Source organism: Vulpes vulpes, chromosome 4 (assembly GCF_048418805.1).
Source record: "Vulpes vulpes isolate BD-2025 chromosome 4, VulVul3, whole genome shotgun sequence".
NCBI classification, from domain to species: domain Eukaryota; kingdom Metazoa; phylum Chordata; class Mammalia; order Carnivora; family Canidae; genus Vulpes; species Vulpes vulpes.
Window position 1 is genome coordinate 8990066 of NC_132783.1, and position 23638 is coordinate 9013703.

The 23638-nt window shown below is 35.3% G+C and overlaps 1 protein-coding gene across 2 annotated transcripts in view; it reads right to left on the reverse strand.

Moving 5' to 3' along the window:
• Positions 1 to 315: 315 nt before the first annotated feature.
• The window catches only part of PCDH10 (protocadherin 10), a 60769-nt gene continuing 37446 nt past the window's right edge, over positions 316 to 23638 (reverse strand). The window contains exon 5 of one of the 2 annotated variants that reach the window (XM_072755252.1): positions 316 to 806. In XM_072755252.1, coding sequence (XP_072611353.1) covers positions 739 to 806 — 68 coding nt within the window. In that variant the 3' untranslated portion in view covers positions 316 to 738. Of the gene's footprint in view, positions 807 to 20272; positions 20656 to 23638 lie in introns of those variants that run through there. The other variant, XM_072755251.1, reaches the window with a different exon arrangement.

Below are 23638 nucleotides of genomic sequence, written 5' to 3' on the forward strand. Positions count from 1 at the left end.
CAAAGCAGTCTCGGCAGTTATAAAGATCCTTCAATAATCTGTCAAAAACTGACATCACTGTGTAAAGAGCTGTTCATTTCTATATCTCATTTTGGATTGATGTACGTGCACTTTCATATCCTTCAGTTCGATATAACATTTGGCCTTTCATGTTCTCAGTTTAAGCTACAGGGAATTCAAAGCTATTTCAAAGCATAATTATATCAATCTGCATATAAAAGGCTCTATGTCCTACAGAGGGTTCGATGGAAAAGCAAACTCTTTCAAAGAAGAAAATTAGAAGTAATTCCCACAACTAAAATTCACAAAGGTTAATACATTTTTCATCTGATGAGAACAGTTTTATTTTTTTAAACCAATAGAAGATTAATCAAGAAAGTGATGGGGACTTTCTTGTGGGGTAGGGAGGAGAAGAGGAAGAAAGGAGAACTGAAAATTGGAGAGGAAGGCAAAGAAATGGTGCATGTACATTATACATATTGTTTGATTATACGCATCACATCAGAAAAATCAATAATTCATATTGCTGTGGCAGACAATAGGATTCTCACTTCCATATCATATTAGTTATCTGTTGCTGGAAAACAATATATTCCAAACTTGTATGATTCAAAGCTCTTAGTGCACTTCACTGGGAGCCTCTAAGGGCTCTTTTGAGATTGCACTCAAGCTGTTGGCAGAAGCTGTGGTCTCCTCTGAAGATGCAACTTGGGGAAGGGAGTCTGCTTCAGACCTCGCTCATGTGTCTGTTGATAGGCCTCGATCTCGCGCCACATGGGTCTCACCACAGAGCTGCCTCCACATCTCTGCAAGCAATCCAAAAGAGAATGAGAGAGTATACAAGAAGATTCCCAATATGGAAAACATCAGCTTTTATGATCTAACGTTAGATCGACATCCTGTTTCATAGAATTGGGTTCCATATCTCAACTACCTTCAGGAGAAGCGAGGTACTTAAAGACCTCAGTAGCAGCAGGTGATAATCATGACGGGCCATCCCAGAGGCTGCCTACCCTACATATATACATTCACGTTAGGTTGCTTTTGGTACCTTTTTATATTAAAAAAGACTTTTCAAAATAGAAGTCCACTAAATGTGGTTTTAAACCGAAAGTAATTGCTACTCCACAAACTCATTATTTCCAAATATTTGCTCTCCAAATATGACCTCAGTAGTTTTAGAATGTTTCATAACTTGGAAATGACAAGTACAGTTACTTTATTCTTTAAAGTAACTCTTTGTTAATCTTTTTTTTCCCCCTACGGCAAAAGGAAGATTAGAAAAACAACCTCACAGACATTAGTTGTGTAAATTCTGAAGCTAACAAAATACTTAGCACCGAAGTTATGTAGCATATGGTTATCCTAGTCCCAAACAGTAAAATGTGTCTGTATGTGCCAGCTCTTAATTACCAGCTCATTAACACTCAGGTGTCAATTGCTGGTGGCAAAGGCAATACCCAAATGGCCTAGTTTCTGTCATGCACAGTGTAATTAAATTGACCTCAAGTACTAAAGCTTGCAAGTTGCCTGATACTATTTGGACACTAATTTCAGGCACTATTCAAAGTAGAATAATATGGTGAATAAACCAATGTAAGAGAAAAGCACTATCAGTTTTCAAATTGTATTCTCATACATAATTATAACCTTGAAACCAATTGAATAAGTAATCACCACTCGAATCTATATCAAATATAACAATACCTGTCATATATTTGGTTTTACTGTTATCCATCTAAAATTTTTAGAACTCAAGATAATGATAAACTCCTTACAAACCAAAAGTGAAAAAAAAATCACCATAATAGTCACGTTTGGGAAAACGGTAATTGCATGTCATATTTTATGATTTCACTTATTGATATGTAATGAGAGAATTATGTATATCTTATGTTTAAATTATTAATTCCCAAATATGAAGCATATCTGTGCTTTCTTTTGTTTAATTTATTTTTATTTTTTTTTACATCTGTGCTTTCTAGATGGCCCTAACAACAAAGAAATATGTACTTGTAGTTAAGACTCCCACAAACTCTCAATAATCTAAGAGCAGATTTTTTCATGACTTTGTGTTATAAGACTTAGCTCACTGTGTGCAAAGCTTATTCTCAAACTTCCAGTTAAAAAGAGAGAGGAGATGAATTTATGCACAGACCTTTAGCTTTTCATAAAACTTCACAGGAAAGAACATTTTCTATGGAAAAGTCTACAAGAACAAGTAAAAGATAAAGAAACAAGTGAACAAACAACTGTAACAACCTTTTGGAAGTTTGGAAATGGATTAGCAAGTTGCTATCAACTTACTAGTTTTGAAAATATATAATCTTGAGCTAAAAGTTAAGAGTATGTAGAAAGAAATCTGACTTATCCCACAGAATATTCCAAAGGCTCGGGAATTAATAGAACAAATTAGTTCTGAAGTAGGAGTGAATATAAAAATAAAAAGAAGGATCAAAAAATGTCATTGAGAAGCAATTAGACTCCTAGGTTTCTCTCATCGACTGTGCATATGTAGGTGATCAATTATCCCCTCTGGTTAGAAGACAGGAGATTTATTCTCTAAGGAGGTTAAGACAGAGGTGCCTACATTGGAAGACAGCAGGTACAGTTTAATGTGAGATCATCATACCCAGAAAATGTAGGCCCTTGAGTCTCCCAGCCATCTTTCCCCAATTAATTTTCAGAATGCAAGTGTTCAGGCTTATACCTTCAGGCAGAAGACCTGAAAACATTTCTCTGAATATCTCTAACTAGCCTAAGAAGAAAAATATACCAAACATATGGACATTGGGGTTTCCTTAATTAAATGATCCAGCAAGATCGCCCAATAGATAAACACTCAACAAGTTTTTCACACAAGGGCAGAGTTTACTTTCAGCATTTTAAACATTGTTCTTAATTATGGGCATACAGCTAAGCATCACCAGACATTTGAAAAAAAAAAGAAAGAAAGAAAGAAAGAAAGAAAGAAAGAAAGAAGAAAGAAAGAAGAAAAAGAAAGAAAGAAAGAAAGAAAGAAAGAAGAAAGAAAGAAGAAAGAAAGAAAGAAAGAAAGAAAGAAAGAAGAAAGAAAGAAGAAAGAAAGAAAGAAAGAAAGAAAGAAAGAAAGAAAGAAAGAAAGAAAGAAAGAAAGAAAAAATACCTACCATAAATTCCTGGAAAGAGACACTGTTCCAGGGAGATAAAATGCATACATGGATACATGGAAAATTTGCATGCATGGAAAGTGTTCAAAATACCTTTAAAGAGAAGTATTAAAGAAACACAAATAACTCTTAGATTTAAAATAATTTTTTAAAAAATGAAATAAAAGCCTCAATAGAAGATCGGAAGATGAACATAAGAAAATCTCTGAGAAAGTAAAAAAAAAAAAAAAAAATAGAAATTGGAGAAGAAAAAGTGGAGAAAATTGGTAGGTCAGTTGAGGAGGCTCAATATTCAAATAATAAGGGATAAAGAAAAAGGATGACGGGATCCCTGGGTGGTGCAGCGGTTTGGCGCCTGCCTTTGGCCCAGGGCACGATCCTGGAGACCCGGGATCGAATCCCACGTGGGGCTCCCGGTGCATGGAGCCTGCTTCTCCTTCTGCCTGTTCTCTGCCTCTCTCTCTCTCTGTGTGTGTGACTATCATAAATAAATAAAAATTTTAAAAAAATTAAAAAAAAGAAAAAGGATGAAAAAAAAATAAGAGCAGAAATGATGAGAGCAATCATTCAATAAAATATCCCAAAACTGAGAGCTTGAGTTTAAACATTGAAAGAGCTTACTAAATATCTGCAATTCAGATGGAAACAGATCTACATCAAATCTCATGATATTATGAAATTTCAGAACTTGATGACAAAGAGACCCTTCCATAAGTTTCCATAGGAGCTGGGGGACCTATGTTCATAAAACATTTAGTTTCCACTTTGGAAAAATATTCTGCTTTGGAAGACAATATGGAAAACCTCTCAAAGAACCTGACCTTACTATCTGACAAGTTTGCCTTGAAATAAGCCTGACCAAGATCTAAATTCCTCAAGGTTCTCAGGGATTTTGGTCCTATCAAACAGTGTAACTGTTCACTGTTATGGTATAACCAAAATTAAGCCCAATTTATATGTTGCCTTGACATCTGGCACAACTACGAAAACCTCAAATAATCCAACTCCCCAATTTTTCTCTCTACTTTGCTCCCAAAGTTAAGATACCCCAGGCAGACAACCCTACTTCTCAGGGGGACGAGATGAAGATAGCTGTTGGTTCCTTCTTAGCTTGCAGAACAAGCCAATTCAAACAGCCAATCCTATCTCAGCAGAACCAGGGAACACCTTACCACCTTGGTACTACAAAGCCTGCCTCCTACAGCCCCTGGCTGTTCACGCTTTCTGGGTGCAACCCCGTGTGGATGCGCAGCATCCTTCTTGCCACCTTCCACCCCAGGGCTGTGACTACCTGTGACAAATAAATTGCTGTTGGTCTCTTCCTTCCAGATTGGATATGGCCGAGTCAGATTTGACTGCAGCCTGTAGAACCGAGCGTTTGATAACTGTGCAGGTCTAATGAGTGCTGGTTCCATGACCCAAGGCATAATGGTCAGCTTGACATGAAAGAATAGATGCTCAGAGTCCATGATGGACTGTTTGCAGAAGAGTTCTCAGTACATGGCCAACAACTACCACATATATCAGTCAGTTTCCTTTATCAGAAGTCCACAGGCAACTTATGACCCCGCACAATCCTTCTGGATAGGTGAGGGGAAGATGTCTGGGAGCCCAGCAACAGCTGTCTTCTTTTTGGGGTGGGGGGGGGGGTAGGCAATGTCCCCAGAGTGAGAATTTACCTCCAATAAAATCCTTTTATCTGTGCAGCCAGCCGGGCAATCAAGCCCCATGATTAGAAGATGAGCCCTTTGACATGCTGGTAACCAGCAGCACTATGACAAGCCCCAGGCACATTGGCATTGGCTAGGGGCTTTTTCATTGAAACAGCAGTTGTGTCACCTCTCCATTATTTGGAGATGGACTGGTACCCAGTACTTAGTGATATCTGCTCCCTGATATATGCTCATATATAATGGTGCCACCACTCTAATGGTGAATTGTGCAAAGCCAAGGAGAGCGGTGCCTCACCACTCCTCAGATCCTGGCCAGATGCCATGGTATTAGAGGAGGTCAGCCCTGTCCCAGACCTCTTAGCAACATGGAGAGCCCTGCAGGAGCAAGTTTGTGAATAATTAATCAGAACCTATATACTTTAGGACCATATTGCCACTGTTATATATGATGGAACTTGGTGGAATGTTGCTGCTTTTCATTTCGCATCCAGGATGTCCCTGATAAATGCAGGCTCTAAGGGTCAGCACAGTTGACCATACATCAGGCATTCATCTTAGCACTGGATAACCTGGTCAGAAAATGCCTCCATAGGTACATTGTTATAAACCCTTGGTGTATTATATAAGAATTGTTCCCTGGAGGTAAAGGACTTTGGGAACCTCTTGTCTCACTGCGACCTAAAATATAAATCAAGGTAAGAGATGTCACTAAGTGTACTGAGGCCACAATTCAAGGCCTCACCAGGACACTCCTATTGTTCCCTTTGGAATTTCAGAGATTATTGATCCTGACCAAAGCATTAATTTCACCTCTCAAAACAGACAATGTTGGGCTCTTGAAGAAGACATTCAATACCTCTCCATGTCCCCTGTAGACCCCAGGCAGCCAGTTTAAATGAGAGGCTTAATGACCCCTTCAAAGAATTCCAAAGAAAGCAAATAACCCTCTGCTATTGCCACAGGCATGGATTAATCTAAGTCCACATTCCCTGGAGACATGTACTCCCTGTGCTAATGCCAGATGAGTTCCTCAATTTCCTTTATTGGCCATAAAGGAAACACCTTTAAAGTTCACGTTTTTGAAGGTCACCTCACTTTGTGACTCTCTGTGTTGGGGGCCCGTAGCTGATGTATCAAATTAAAAATATGCGGATTATGATCTGCTGAATGAGGAGGCAAAAGCCATCCACACAAGGTTGGCAGATGGCTCCTCAGTATCCGAGCACCCACTTTGGGGAAATGAACTCAGGGTCATTTTGATCAAAAACACAGTTTCAATACACTCACACAAAAGAAATAAAGTCACAAGGTTTCATTGCTTACAGATCTCAGGGAGGGAGGGAAAAGACAGTTCCCTGTCCCAGGCCATGAGTAAGCAGGAAATGAAAGCAGGGTAACAGACACCTAGACAATGGTTGTCGTGGACATCACTGACTTTTCACTGGCTTAATTCTAAGTGGTTATTTTAAAAGGTGCCCCAGGAAAAGCAAAGTGGGAACTTCTGGTGGGAATCCGAAGCTCTGGTCCTTATCTGAACATCCAGACTGTGTGCATGAGCAGGGTAATTGTACTGTGAAATGCGTAGGCAGCAACTCAAAATAGTTGTTTTTCTCATCACACTGTCTTCCTCCTGGTCAAGTGCCTACTTCATGTCCTGGAGAGGTACTTCTGCTACCTAGAAGTCTCAGTTCATCACCAAGGTAAAAACTGATGTCAAGACATCAAGGAATCCATCACGGTATAAGGACTAAAATTAAAGCCCGATATTATGTGCTACCTTGACATCTGGCATATCTAGGAGTGCCTTGAAGGGTCTATCCTCAAGGTCTTCATTCTACCCTGGAAGATAAGATCCCTGAGCCAAACAGCTCTGCTTATCAGGGGGACCAGGAGTGTGGTTCTCAGGTTGTGTGGTTTCATTTCCCTGCTAGCTCCATTGAATTCTCCGTGATCACATCCTCCAGTGGGAAACACGGAAGAGCCCCCACCCCTGGATACCAAAGAAGCCTGCTTCTCGTAGTTCCTAGAAAGGTGGCCCTGTGTTCTGTAAAGTGTCCTTCTCCCCCAGGCTGTGAGAATATTTGACTCATACATTGTTAATCAATTTGGTCTGTCTGTCCAGTGTCCTATGTTATGTGTTCCCCATCCTCAAACCCTAAGGTGGAAATCTCTCCCTCACCAACAGGGTGAGGAGTCAACAATGAAAATCACCCTTTACCTTCTTTCTTATTTTTCATTTAGTATTTGATTAACTTAATTGAAGTAGATTGAGCTAAGTTGGGTGAATGTATTAGCGGGAATGATAACGATTTTATCAAGACAGAGGATTCAGACCTATTCTTGGTGAAGTAGCAGTTGTTAAATGGGATTTCTCTGGAAGATGTACTCATATTAGCTTGACTCCAGTTTTGCTTATTCGCTGCCAACATAACATGTTAGTTAAAAGGAATAAAAATGCATATATTAAAACAACATTTTATTCTAAATATAAAAGGACTCTAGTTTCTTAGGCCACACTTCATGGTGCCTTATACATGAGAATCATCCTTAGAAATGAGCATGTGGCATAGAGAGAGCATTGAAATTTAAAAATATAAAGTGTAGTTCTAGATGCTATAACTTATTTTTGTATTTTTAAATATAGTTACTCCTAGGATTTCAAGTAAAAATAAGACTCCGAGACTAGAAATGCAGCCTGGTGCAGGTTAAGAATTCAGTCAAGATAAAGGCTTGGGACATTAAGTTTATGGTTATGTCCTTTCATCAGTGGGTCTATATTTGTCCTATTTTCTTCATAGGTATGTTAAGGACAAGAATATTTTCAAGGACCTGCTCTGCACTAAAAGTCTATGATTCTGTGAGGATCACAGAGAAAGAAAAAGAGAAAAAAGAGAAAAAAAAAAGAAAAGAAAAAAGAAGAGAGAAGAAAATAAAAGAAAAAAGAACAGAAAAGAAAAGAAAATTAATTGCTAATAGAATTTAGATGGGAGTTGATGAATACAGGTCAAACAACTTGAAGGTATTATGACTTTTTTCAAAAATATTTGCTGAAAATGTTATTTGAGCAGATGGAAAGGAAAAATAAATAGCTTTTTAAAGACAATTATTATTTCTATATTTATTTTTATTTATATGTCTTCCTCTTTATTATGTGGTATCTATCATGAATGTCACACAAACAGCCAGAGGTTTTTGACTTAATCTGCCTCCTTTTTAAATTAGGCAAGACCACTTTTGGCATATGCACTAGCCAAAGTCGCACGGGGTGGGGGGGAAGAACTTTAAAAATATTTCTAATTTACATATTACATATTTATAGAATTATTTTCAAATAACATAAGGAAAAAAAATCAACTTAAGAGTTATAATTTAGGGGCGCCTGGGTGGTTCAGTTAGTTAAGTGTCTGCCTTCGGCTCAGGTCATGAGACTGACTATCATTTGATAAAATGGTAAAAATCTAAAATTCTCTGAATATCTTTAAATATAATGATCAAGTTCAAGTTCCACTTGGATAGCAAGCAGCTAGCAAAAATTGAGTGATAGGGGCCTCTGTGTGGTTCAGTGGTTGAGCGTCTGCCTTCAGCCCAGGTCGTGATCCCAGGGTCCTGGGATCAAGTCCCACACATCCGGGTCCCCACAGGGAGCCTGCTTCTCCCTCTGCCTGTATCTCTGCCTCTCTCTGTGTCTCTCATGAATAAATATAAAATCTCTTTTAAAAATTGAGGAATAATGAGAAAATTAACAAGCCCTCCTACAAATAAGATTGCCCTTTTCTTCCTTTTATGTTGTGTACTTAAAGGCAGCACAATCACTCTGGTAAATGAAAACCCCAGTCATATCATTTCTCCCTCTCCCTCATCAGTCATCTGACCATGTCATCAGGGAGGAAACACCATCTATTTGTTTTTTGAACTGTGTCTCTCCATTCTGTCCTTCCTCCTCCATGTGTACTAGTCCAGTCTCAGTTATCTGTGCTCACTTGCCTCCTAGCTAGAGATTTACAACAGTGGGTCTCTCATTACCCCAATTTCCGTTTTTGTTTCTCTTTTTTATTGTTATGAATTACCTCATAACATCCTCTAAATCATAATGCAACATTATTTGCAGCATTTATTTTCATCTTTTAATTATTATTATATCTAATACTGGAATAGACTCGTCTGGAGTGTTAGAGGAAGTCTTACATTCAAACTATATCTAAGCTTGAAAAATGCCCAATATCATTCACTCCACCTCAGCAGCAATACTCTTGACTAATAAACACAGTGTTGTAAACGTGTCATTTAGGTTCCTTTAATGTTATGCCAGTGTCACATGCTTCTGCATGATCCCTTGGTGGCATTTCCAGTTTTCCCCCTGTTCTAGCCCCTATAATTGCAAGTGCATTTTCTTAAGATCACTGAGACACCTTAACCGTAAAATATTTGCGACACTATCATGTAAATCTGTACATCCTTTGTCAGAGAAACAATGGATGTATAGAACGCATACCTACACATATCTACAGAAGCATCCCAATGAGATAGTTGGGTGTTCCTATATTTTAAAACAAAATTTATATATCCTTTCTCTGTTTTAGTCCTTCCTAAGGTATATCACTTTATCTCATTCTTTACTATAGTTTAGCTAGCATTGCCCAACCATTGTTCATTTTCATTAGTTTTCTCCTTGTTTTAACGTACGTATGTATAAGACTACGTGAACTTTAAAAATCATAACTGCTTCTCAGTCTCTTAAAACTTACTGGAGAATGAGGGGAGGGAAGACAATTGGTTGAATTCTCTCTCCCTCTTTTTCCTCTCTCATTTCTCACTTTTTTTCTCTACGTCAACTTACTTGGTATATTTTATTATGACCATTGCGTTGTCTCTTTGTGGTCTGCATAGCCCAGCATAATTTAAGAGTGGTTACCACACGGTGCCAGAAGAAATTGATCATTGATGGCCCATGTGTGGAAAAACCCATGCCAGCCTGTTGAAGAACAAATATACCCAAATATACCATTACTTTCCAACCAGGCATTCTAAATAGTCTAAAGATTAATTGAGTGGCACAAAATGTATATGTTTGCCTATAAGATGATTTTCTTCATGCATTCCTCCATGAGTCTCTTTTGTGTTGTTAATACTTTTCCCCACCACACACACACACACACACACACACACACACACACTCAGATATCAATTTTGAGAGAAATGTATTACCAGAAAACCTTGAAGTTGGCCACTGATTCCATTATTAATTAGAAACACAACTGAGAATATTAAACATCCTCACACTTCTAGAATAAAATTCAGTTTCTGGCTTATGCATTACCACACCAATGCTTGTATTCTTTCCTTTTTTTCATGATTAAGAGAAGAGTCGCTCACAATGATAAAGGAAGCAAGAGCATGGAGATGGTGTTCCAAATTAGATAATTGCAACATTCATTAAATGTTTCTTATTCCCAGGCAAACTAGGTGAGCAATGACCCAAGGATTAGCAACTACTCCCAAGCCAAGTAAATATGTATGATGAAGCAAAACAAAAAGTGTCTTCATCTACACAATATTCTCAATAGAAGTTTTTACATGGATTAATCTAGTTCCCTTAAACATACAAGTGCCCTTTTAGAAGCACTAATTTAATCACAGATTAATATAAGTTGCTTTATTTTGGTGATAAGTTTAAAAACCTAGTTTTCATAATAAAGAACTAAATATTTTTATTAATTAAAAAGAGAAAAATAAAACAATTTTGAACAACCCAAGGCCAGCTCTAGAGAACATTGTCTGCCAAGCTAAGAAATGACAATTTCAAGAAGTCTACAATTAGAACCACTGGGGACTGGGGCTCTGCTTGTTGAGGCGACTTACCCCGTGGGAGATTCCCCCTCCCAAGTAGTCCTTCCTTACTGGATAGTAACACCATAACCAGGCCCCAATCAAAAAACAGACAAGTAAATGAACTTCTTACTGCTATTCTTTTACCTTCTGAAATTGCTGTCATCAAAATTGAAGCCCACACTAAAAGGACTGACCCTGAATACCAGGGAAATGCTCTAGCTAACTTTCATGCACAGACAGCAACAAGAGTCTATAAAAGTTGCAACTCAGGACTGAACTCCATTCTGCTTCAGCAAAAAAATAACCCCTCATTGCCAGACTTTTGTCACCCTGGCGTTCTTATGACATAGCAATTGTCTGCTCCTGACTCAGAAAAAAATAAGGTGGGCAAACAGTGGCTATAAATTAAGTAAATGGTTGGAGCTATGGGAAACCCAAGATAACAGTTCTTCCTGGCTCCCTAGTAAACCTCAATATTCAGTTTTTGCATTCCTTTATTCTCCATGGTGCCTTTAAGATGACTCAAATTATGAATAGACATTGGTGTAGCAACTTCTTTAAAATTGTCCAAACATGGGACATCTGGGTGGCTCAGCAGTTGAATGCCTGCCTTCCCCCCAAGGTGTGATCCTTGAGTTCTGGGATCGAGTCCCATATTGGGCTTCCTTCATGGAGCCTGCTTCTCCCTCTGCCTCTCTCTCTCTCTCTCTCTCTCTCTCTGTCTCTCATGAATAATTTTTTTAAAAAAATGTGCAAACAGTTTAATACCAACATCTAATCTGTCAAGTTCATAATCCTGGAGATACTGTTTTTGTCCCAACAGGGTCTTGGACTTACTCCCTCTGGTCCTTTTGAGCACTTTAGCTGGACTTCATTCAATTGCCTGTTAGTGTGGGTTATATTGATATGTACTTGTTATTTTATGTATGTTTTCCAGATAGTTTGAAGCTTTCCCCTGCCACAGGCTGATGCTCACAGTGGAAAGAAATTATTAGAGAACGTGTTTCTCATTTGGTGATTTCCTTCTGCAATCTCCAGTGATCGAGGCACCCACTTCACTAGACAAATCGTATGAACTTTAACAAAAACCTTGCAAACTTCTAGGAATCATTACTGTACCTATCATCCTCAATCATCAAGCAAGCTTGAGAAAACTAATGGGATCGTCAAACTCAAAATCTCCATATTTGTTGAAACTACTGGACTCCCTTGACCTACGGTATTTCCTTTGGCCTCGCTGACTGTTCACAGACCCCCTTTGGGAAACATAAACTAACTCTACATGAGATAGCCATCAGTAGACCAATGTCTATTGGTATACAACTTTCTGCTGATCCCTTGTTGCAGGCTAGTATGGCTAGCTACTATAAGTATTTAATGTCTTAGGCTAAAGGGTATCGACAAGTTAAAGCCTTCCCAGATCCCAATTCAAAAGATCCTTTTAGTCATTATCTGAAGTCTGGCCACTGGGTATGATTCTGGAAACATCATCAGAGGACTCCCCCTGAGCTCCACTAGAAGGGATTTACAAGCACTCTCACCACCGACACTGCTGCAAAACTAGAAGGCACTGAGTCCATGGTACACATCTCACAGCCAAAGAAGGCTTTACTTGACACTTGGTCCAGTACAGATACTGAAGACCCCCGACTCAAACCGACAAGGAATACAAGTAGCTGACATTCGTGTAGACTTCTTCCACTCAAGACACCAGGTCAAAACTTCATCCTTTAACTGAACATGAAAGCTATTTTCTTCTCTTTGTTTTCTTCACTCTGGCATTGGCCTAGAGAGCTAACATCCTCATCTATACTTCCTAGACCATTGGTGATGGGGATGAGCTTCAGTCAATCCCTCTTAGAAGTCTTTTACCAAGTTCAACTATTATGAACAGGACATCCAGTGCCTTGTTTTTTTTTTTTTTTCTTTTCTCCAATTATAACTGTAGTTATGCAATTAAACTCATATACCTATGTAAATCTTCATATAATCACACTCTCACATTCCCTTGAGTGTCTAGATCAGCTCTGGCCTCCCCTGCGTTAATAGATCTCTCCAGCAGCACCCATCTTTGCAAGGTATTCAGAAAAACTTTTTATTTTAGGCTGCGAGATTTATTCTCTGAATGTGCTGAAAACCTAATTGACCCCTGGGGTGAAGGGGCAAATGCACCAATCTCCGTGAATGAATCCATTAATAGGACTTCCTTAATAGGAATGGTTTGTGCCCTAGCAGGGTTTGTTTTTGTCTATGGTGCTCACCATTCTCTTTGGACCTGAATACCTAGATGGCTGGTGCACACCTGGGCAATACCACTTAGGTTATCCAACTGTACCCCTAATTTTTCACAAACTAACTAAGACATCTCATTAGCTGGTTCCCCTGAATTTACACCATCTAGCTAGAAAGGACCTCCCAGGAGGCATTCATGACTCAGGATGTGCTCCCTTTGGCAGGGCCATACTTGCCTGGTTAGGGATAAATGTCAATGAGCATATGATAAGAAACGTCTCCTTTATTTTTGAAGGTAGAGTAGAATCTGTTGCTAGGATAATAGCTACCCACTAAGGATCCTTAGCCTTTCTGACCAAAGTTGTTCTTGAGAAAAATATAGCCCTCAATTATCCATTAGCTGAGTGAGGAGGTGTCTGGATTGTGGCAAACACCACCTGCTCCCCATGGATTAACACTTTGGAGAAGTTGTAACTCTGTTACAGAAGATCCCTGAGTGAGCCATTTGGCTTGACTGGTTTATTGGGGGTCTTTCTTTGACTTATTTGATTTTGATTGGTTTGGGTTTTGTAGACCATGGCTCCAAAGTTCACTCCAAACATTAAAAATTATCCTATTAAAATCATAATAATCTCCCTAGTGCATTGTATTCTCTCAAAAGCCTTAAATGTACGTTCAGAGCTGCTAACCACCAAGAAAATGATCTCCCTAAGACTGGTATTCCAGAAAAGAAGCAAAGAGAATGGCAAATTTAAGGACTGTGAACCTGGAACTGTGACCTATGGATTCCACAAAAAGAAACAACAGAAGCTGCCAGGCGGTAGCTGAGAGTGGTGCTAATACCTTGAATTTTGATCACACCTCTCAGTCAAGCTGACAGTCTGATCAAAGGAAGGAATTGTTAAAAAGGAAACCACAGGTCCAAAATGGAGTCACTTCTGCTAGGCCCACATCACCAAATGGGGGCTTTATTCCTAACCTAATTGCAGTTTCAACTTTCCCCAGGAATGCAATCTTAATCAATCAGCCTGGAATGTTCTGCTCACCACCAGTGAAGTAATCCACATAATAAGACCCTTTTATCCCCCAAAGGGAGATGACCTTGCCTGAAATAATCCTTTATTTTGTTTATAACTCCCTTGTCCTGGCTTTAAAACCTTTCCCTTTCGGTAGCCCTTTGGAGCTCTCTTCTATCTGCCACATGGGATGTTGCCTGATTTATGAATTGTTCGATGAAGCCAGTCAGATCCTTAAAATTTACTCAGTTGATTTTTTGTTATTTCACACTGCCCAAATTCATTTTATAATATAAGTCGTATGCAAAAAATATCATTCTGTCAATTATTCAGTAACTCCAACAAACATTTATTTGCATGGAAATAGAAAGTTATTCAAAAAGCACATTGGAGGTTGAGGGGGAAAAAATCAGGTAAATATATCCTAGTGCAATCATACATATATATTTTTCATAGTAGGAATAGAGGGCTGTTTGAGAGTTGCAAAAGGGAAATGACTGGAACTCAGCAGCTGTGAGTTTTATTTCCTTGACTCCATACCACCAATAAATAGAGAGGCAAAGTTGAACTGAGCTGATGAGTGGATGCCAAAGGCAAGTCAACTTTAATCTTGAGAATTTGCAATAAGCACTGCTTAAATACAACTTGGAAGCAGTCTGGAGTTTTGTGAAAGGATTGATTTCCATTTGTAGACTATATTCCATACTTTTGGTAATTAAGAACAGCGATAAAGGGATGAAAAATGATATTAATAATAAAATACACCAACTAATATGCATTAGCATTGTGCTATGCATTTCACATATGTCAGTTCACTTAATTCTCATAAGACTTTTACAGCTAAGTGTACTTCATATTTTACAAAGCTAAAGATCAAGATTCAGATGTGAAAGAACTTTTTAAAAAGATCTTCCCTGACTTTCTACAGCATTAAATAAATTTAAATTTGAAAGAGTGATCATATGGTGTAATGTTTTTCAAACATTTGGGCAATGATTCACAGCAAGAAATATATTTCACATTGTGACCTATTTCACACATGTATCAGAAAAAATGTTTCACAAACAATTATTTAATTTTACCATGAGTGATGCTTTTTTATACTCTTCTACTCTACATTTTTTTTCTATTCTATTTACTTATAGTTTTGTTTTTAAGTTTTAATCTTAATACATTGAATTACTCTTGTGACCCACAGTTGGTTTTTGACCAAAATTTTGATTACTTAATTATTTAATATTTTCCTATAATTTCTTTGGTTCTCAAAGTAAACTAGAACTTTCATAAAGGTAGATATTACTACCAGGCATTCTTACCTCCCCTTATTGTTGGGCCTTAATATAGGTGTGTAATTAATAATATTTAATTTTTATGTCTGAAAATTCATAATAGTGCTTAAATAGAAGAGTCTGTGATATGATTCCTAGAAAGGGTAAAAGTGAGGAATAGGAGGTACAGGTCTAGGGGAGAAAAGTAACTTGTAGTTATAGCTGTCAACATTTTATTGAGAATCATCATTCCTGCATATTTCAATTATTTCTTTTCCACCGTAGGGTTGGCTTTATTCGATGTCCAAATAAGAGAAATTTCTAGTCCTATCCCTTGTCTCTTCACAAAATGAATTTCTGTCCAGATATGTATAGTCTGAACTCAAGAAAATCAGTTACGTAAACCACATATGAAATTACAAAGCACATTTCTTCTATTACCTTTAACTGTTTCAGAATGTAAATTTCTGCAAGATTCATTCAGATTATTCTTACATTATAAAAATCTATAATTTATATTTTCTTCTTGAATAGTGATACCCTTCTGTATTTTATTTTTTCTTAGGATTCCATTGACTTTAAATATGAAATCATTTCTTTCTAAAAGTTTAGATAAAACGTTTTCCTCTTATTGCTTGAAGGCACTCATATCCTGTGTACAACTTCTATATCATTCCTTGTGGACCCTTGGTATTACTACGAATCAAAAAAATTAAAAAGAAAATATAACATTAGGTGGGAAAAATATATATTTAAAATATTCATTGTGGGTATCATGAGAATCATATGGAACTAAATGCCTACTTTCAAAAGTATAAATATCATGAAATCCTTTAAACCTAGCATATGTTTCTTCGAATGAGACTCAGTTTTGAACAGATGTCCCCTTAGACCTGTTATATTAAGACTAAAACTACTAAATCAGCATTAGTTGTTTTTAAACTTAGGGCCATATTTTGCCACTGATTTTTATTCAAAGCTCCCACAGGCGTCAGTGGAAGATCGATGCATGGAAAAATGGCATAATATGTATCCTAGTTTTATTTATTTCATATGTATACAGCAGTATAAAATAATATATTACATTTACACTCATTTTACTTATGTATTATTGTAGCATTCACAGTAACAAACACTATAGTTAAGATTTAAACTCATCTTTTGTTATAATACCCTGTTTTCACTCACAGATAACTGTCTCGAAAATGTGTTTAGAGCTGAAATTCCCTGCTTACTTTCAGCTCTCTGATGTACGGATGTATTGGAAGTCTGAGTTCTAGCATTCAGATATTTTTGAGTCTCATGTGAAATTTTAATATTTGCATCATTAATGCAAAATTTTCATGCAACTCAAAAACATCTGGAGTGTAAAACTTCAAACTAAGCATGTGACAAGTTTTCAAGAAATAAAAGTCATTTTTCTAATTTTACAAATACTTAAAAAATAACAGTGATTAGAAATACATGCATGCACACTAAAGTATTAGAATTTTAGTCATATTATTGCCTGCAATACTCTGGCGGCACCCATCTACTAGCATTCTCATAGAATGCTATAATCTAAAACCTATGCCAAGTTTTAGAAGAAAAAAAAATACTCTATTGAACAGTAGTTTCACAAATTACTGTATAAGGATTTTGTTCAACCTAGCAGAGGGTAATTCCTTGAAGTGCTAACAATATATAAAATAATTTTACTATTCCATGGTGTAAAAAATATGGAATTTTGTCATTTTCTGTTTTTCCTTGTTAAAAAGGAACATAAAAAGGATGTTAAGTGCAAAGCCTTTACCACTACAAAATTAGAGTTGAAAAAGATAAAGAACCCAAGAAATTGCAATATGAAAAATATAGGATTTTCAGAAAAATTGTCAAGTATACCAATGTTTTAAATATTTTTGAGTTCCTCGGGTATTCAAAGCACACACAGAAATATGAGGGGGGTGAAAGAAAACCACATGCAATGAGAGTTAACAATTCTCTCATCAGTCAGTACTGTAAGTAATTTTCGTTATCCTGCCCAACATTTGCAATATTCTGACTGAGTAATTATATTAAATAGTACCTTTACTCCAGCAAATACTTTGGTAAGGTGAAATGATACAATTTACATGCAGTTATTAAAATTTATGTTGAGAATTGTGAGGGTTTCTGCTCCTCCTTTATCAGAGAAGTAGGAGAGTTTCTACGTTACAGGAGATATGCTGGCAAATTATAACACTATTAAGAAATGAAGCAAGAGGATGAATAATGAAAATATTTAAATCTTCTACTATAGCACTTATTTGCAATGTTTGATAAAGGCATTGCATTTAATATCTTCAAAAAACAGAATGTACATATTTCCTTCATATTTCCCAAGAAAGATGATACACTTACAGGGATACCATTATGTCTGAAAAGTAATTCTGATGTGGTATTTAAATTTTGGATTTAAAATGATTTCACAGAATTATGTTCACAAGGTAAAAATTAGAATTTTACATGTGGATAAAAGATTTCTAAAAAATTGTCGTTTGACATACCTTTGAAACATTAAGATACTGTTTCCACAGGAAAATAGTTTGACATTTTTACTACTTTTAACTAACCATGTTACAAAGGAGTAAATGCCATGATTATTCATTTTGGAAATAATTTACTGATGAAATATTGACTAATAATTTAGATATTATTTTCCTTTGATATTTATAAAATGATGTAAAATTGGGTATTAGGATGACTAGGTTAAACAGAAAAACTATTTTAAAATTGCTTTTCATGCTAATGTAATAAGTGTTTTTTTGACACCTTATTATCGGTGGATTGCATTCTTCTGTTTTAGAGTCCCTCATCATTGGTAAATAACATTTTAGCCAATTGCTAGGTGATAACCTTACTCTATTGTAATTTCTGATTTATTCTGGATGCAATAGATAATTAATAACTAAACATTTGGTATTTTGTTTTAAATAATTCTACTTTTCCCACAAATTAGGTAAAACTTCTTTGTTTTTTGTTGTTTGTTTTTGGAGATTAATGATATAATTTAAGAATTTAAATGCAAATTAGGAGAACTGTTACTATGACATATAAAAAAAACTAATGCATAAATATATGGCATAAGACATTTGTTCAAGGGAGATTATATAAATTGACATAAAAGGCTAAATAATTAAAGAAACTTTCTTAGAGTTGCATGAATGAATATAACTATAATATTTGAAGTGAGTATAATCTTATTTTTAATGCATGTGATAAAGCAGATGGATGTGTGTTTTCCCCCATAATTGTAAAATGATGAATGAAAGGTTTTAATTAAAGCAGAGTGATTCAACAAGAAAATCATTTTCTTGTTTAAAAAGTAATTACAACAAACAGACGTTTTTCCACCTAAATTATATAGAAACATATCCTTACTAAAATAGTTTATCATTCAAAATATTAATGTAGTAGTGCCAAAAGTTTGAGAAAATGTTACTGCTGCAGCTATGTGAATGCATGTGCTTTTTGTGTCATATATGATGGATTAGTTTTATATATTTTCAAAGGGTCCCCAAAAGGCTGGAACATTACATATATTATTTCAGTATATAAGATGATTGGAATTATGACATATTAATATCTATAATTTGATAACAGTCAAATGAGTGATGACAAAGTGCCACTCAAATATATACATATCAAGGACTTATGAATATACATATACATTTTAATGTTAAATAGAAGGAAAATATTCCCATTTAAGTGACCATAAAATGGAGTGGGTGGGAAACTTTTCTTATGTGTTAAGTTTTAATCTGTTCTTTAATAATATAGCACAGCTCAAAATATCCTGAATTCATAAGATCATTTGACGATGAAGGTAAATATTGCCAAATTGATTTGTGATTTGGATTGGGCAAACATTCAGATATATTAAAGGCTTTTTTAGAGGGGAGCTATGAGAATTCTTTTCTCTCGTAATATCTCTCTTAGTTAAGCAATAAACAGGAGGAAAAAAGAAAAAAAATAGGTAAAAGAAAAGAAAATACACTTAATGGATTTAATAATTAACTTCATTGACTTAAAAATAAGAGGCAAGCTTAACCTTTCAAAGCTGACTCATGAGGATGTTTCTTATTAATAAAACACTGACTATATTTAAGAGATAAAACTTTCACATGTAAGATAATACTGAAGCAATAATGTACCATGCTTCTATCTCCAAATTTATTTATTTTAAATTTAGAGATCCCTTGTGTCTTATAGTTACTCTTTACCAGTTCAGATATCAACATATCTCTATATATTCATATAGAGTTATAAATAAATTTGATATTCGTGTGTTATTAGGAGTCACAAAACTATGCAAAACTATGTAAAATAAAATTCTGTGTGAGTCATGTGGTTGAGGACTTCTTAAAACAGTAATCTTAATGACGTGTTTTACATCACAAAATGTACAGACACCCAGTGTTTGTTTTTGTTTTTTCCTAACCACAAATACAGATGAATTTATAGATTCTTTATAAAAGCTTTAAACGATTCTAAATTCAAAGCCATAGAAATAGAATCGAAAGAATGTAGATTGTTAGATATTTTGATATTACATGTTCAGTGCTCTTCTGATAACATCGACAGCTATATCTTTGGCATTGAAAATTCAGTACGAGTTCTTGACAAAATTTTGTAGCTTAGAGCTTCATTTTCTTTTAAACAAGGAAAAACAGGGCTGAATAAGATATGAAAATTGGGAGGAAATTATTAAGGATTGTTTTTTTCTTAATAAGTTTATCTTTGGGACCCTGAATTACCTTTTACTTTACTATATGATGTGGACTGTATGAATCCATTTAAAAACCAACTGAGTTGTACCACATTTTAGGAAAATTATATAATATAATATATATATTTTATATTTATTTAGAAGCTTTGAAATAGTACAGTAAACACTTTGCAACACGGTGTATAAACTACAGAATGTCTTTGATATTTTGTGGGTCTTCAGAATACAATGTTTTTTATAACCCACAGGTGAAAAGAACATAATCACAATCTCTCTTGTAAAGTTGGAATAGTTTGGGGAACACTTGATCACACAAAAAATAATATAAAACAGTCAAGTTTAAAACAGTGATATTGCATTTATAATGCACAAATTTCCTTTATCTTTATGACTGGCTTCTCGTGGTGAATATAAACATCTAAAGGGCTCAGTGACATTTGGAGAGAGAAAGATATATAGTGCTGTAAACAGGCACACACTGATCGGAGAGGCAAAATCAGTTGCCTCTAAAGTTTCTACAGTTCTGCACATTTCAACTCATTTCTCAGGCCTGCTGAGAGCAATCAGGTCCTATAATTGGCCACGATGACTCCGCCGGCAATCTAATACTCAGTTACACACAACTAACTGGATGGCCAAGATAATGAAGTTGAAAAGTTGATGCTTTTGTTGGTCGACTTTGTGCAAATCATGCTGCTTCAGGTAAATCCTGTAGAATTGACTAGCATATCCTTTTCCGTGCTGTGAAAAAGAAAGAAAAATACTCTAAGAAAAGGAGCCTGGGTTTTGGAGTTTAGAATTGCATGTTATTGTGAAAGAAACAAATACAGTTGGAAATAAGTTGTGTCCCTGTACAGACCCATGTAGTGTCAAAATACTTCAGTGTTAACCTTGGTTTCTCATGGTCAGGTTATTCTGGCGCTTGGCTTTCTGGAAATGACAATTTTGATATTTTAAAAAATCAGTCTTGCATGGGAGATGTATACTTTATATGCTGACCACCAGTCATGTAGAGACTAACATTTTTAAGTGAAATACAAGACAATCCTTACTTCACTACTTAGGCATGATCCGAGTATAGGGAAAAAATGTATGGCCCTTAAGCATTCTTGAGCAAGTCTTTATAATACCTATGAACAACTGGCTATATGTTTAGTTCAATAAAGTCAAGTTATATATATTAAATCAATATATAATACAGAAAACTGTTCCAGAAAATACTTATGTAGTTAAAAAGTTAAAGGATGCTTCACATTCTCTAGGTTTACTTTATCTCATCTTTGAGATTATGCAAAAATCAAACCTTTTTATGTCTGAAAAATAAAAAAAAATATATAAATTTATCCCCTAAAAGCAATCAGTTTTTCTTATAAATAAGGTAAAGGTGAAAAGAGAAAAAGTTATTGAATTTGGCCCAGTCTTATAAAATGCATTGAATTATGAAATAGAATTTCCAAATTCTATCATTTAGATTTTATGATTTTAAGTATTTTATTTATTTATGATAATAATGGATATTTATTCCCACCTATCCATAATCTTTATATTTGGCAATGAGCACAATGAGAACAGAAACTGCATTCCCTCAGTCAGAATCTGGCACATAATAGATATATAATAAATATGTACTGAAAATTGTGTTCAATTTTGATAAAAGGTAATTTGGTTGTATAAAATCAATTGTAATAAAAATTATATATATGATATATAATATACATATATATATATAGAGAGAGAGAGGCAATTAAGAATTAGGAACTACTCTAAATAGCATAACTGAATTATTTCAATCTGGTGAATAGTTGGATTTTTTTGTTTCTTTTTGGGGTTCCTTTACACAAATGTAAGAATATAGTGGTCAGTTCAATTCCTCCTCTATGGTATTTCCATTTATTTCAAGTGGGTTATTTGGTTATATATTTTTCCTAATTCTTTCCCTAGTTCTCTCACTTATTTTTCTTCAGAAGCTCATTTTGTGAACCAGACTATCAAACATTGCTTCCCTAGGCTACTGTTTAGCAGACACGTCAATTAAAATTGTAAAAGTCAGGTACCGTCATTGACAGAAATAAAGTGACAATGATTATATACCTGTTCTGTATAGTAACTAGTATTGAAAACAATCAAAACATATTTTGTTTTGTAATATTATATAGTATCATGAATTATAAAACAAGTTAGCTACAACACAAAACTACCTGGTAGTTATAACTTACCTGGTAGTAATACTGCCCTTTTTAAATAATTAAATCCTATCTTCCTATGCTGTTGAATTCAAATACTGTTTCATGATAAACTTGAGTATATCTGATTTGAATATATTTTGCTTATACCACTCAGAATTTAAAATTCTTCAGTAAATTAGAATAATTAAGCACCACAGAAATTCAAGTTCATAAAATGAATTGGGCAAGTAATTACAGTGATCAAATAATTTATTGTCCAAACTGAACAATTATGTGAGTAAAAGGGAACTCTATTAATAATTGCATAAGACATAATCCTGTGCTTTCATGGAAAACTCAGGAAATATTAACACCCTATAAACAATATTAGTTTTCTCAAAATATGTTAGCGATATTACTTCCAGGATGAAGCTTTTTCTCAAAGTACTGACTTATAGGAAACATCTTTTTAGTAGTTCAAGGACAAGGACAAAAGAAACTCAAGACTGACCTATCTTCAACCTATAAAGTAACTTATTTTGTGTAAAAATTCACATACTGAAAAGCTGCATCTTTGTACAATGTGGAAATTAGTCAACCTGATACATATTTAAATCAGCAAAATATTTCTAATTAGGTTAAAAGACTACTTATGGGAAAAGCTATTAGCATGGATCTTATGCGTTCATTTGTTTTAGTCAAAATAGAAAAAGAAATTGTATTATTAAAATAGTTTAGACTTTTAAGAAAACAGAAATTGAGCACACATTATACTTGCTATCTTAAATCTAAACATAAGCTTAAAAGGCATATTTTTTAAATGCATATTTTCATTACTGCTTAGAGTTGCATGTGTGCTGCCTTTATTTAAAGCGCACCTATTCCAGCTGTTGTATGAATAATATAATCCTCTTTTATTAAATTACCTCCTCCTACCTATCTGTTAACTCAGGAATGCCCATCTGAATAGGACAAGTGATAAGGGCTATGGTTACCGGTCAGAACAAAGTGGAATCAGGAGGAAAGATTTCCTCCATTTCTGAAGCAAATTTCCCAAATGTGAAGTATTGCCAGACAAACTAGAGAAAATAAATATTATTACTAAAGTTATAGCCACATACATTTTGTTTCAAGGCTTTTAAGAGCTGAGTTTGAATACTGAATACTCATTATCTTTGAGGCCTGTCTGGGTTAATGCTGAACAAGTAGCACACAAATATATGTATATTATATATGTATAAATACACACACACACACACACACACACACACATATAGCAATGTTATTACATTTAAGAGTCAGTGCCAAGGACAGTTATTCCACAGCATTAACTGTTATGGCTATGCGCTTGCTGAAGCATTTCGGGCTAGAGAGAATGGGTCATATACATCGAATCTCTATGCTTTATGATGTATTCTACATACGTCTGGGAATTATGAAAGCATACTTGAAAATTTTCTGATTTTTCTTTTCAATTCACAAATATATTTTCCCCCTAGCTATTCATCAGCATATGTAGGGAATTGGTCACTTGGTATAGATAAAAGATTTTTTTTTTC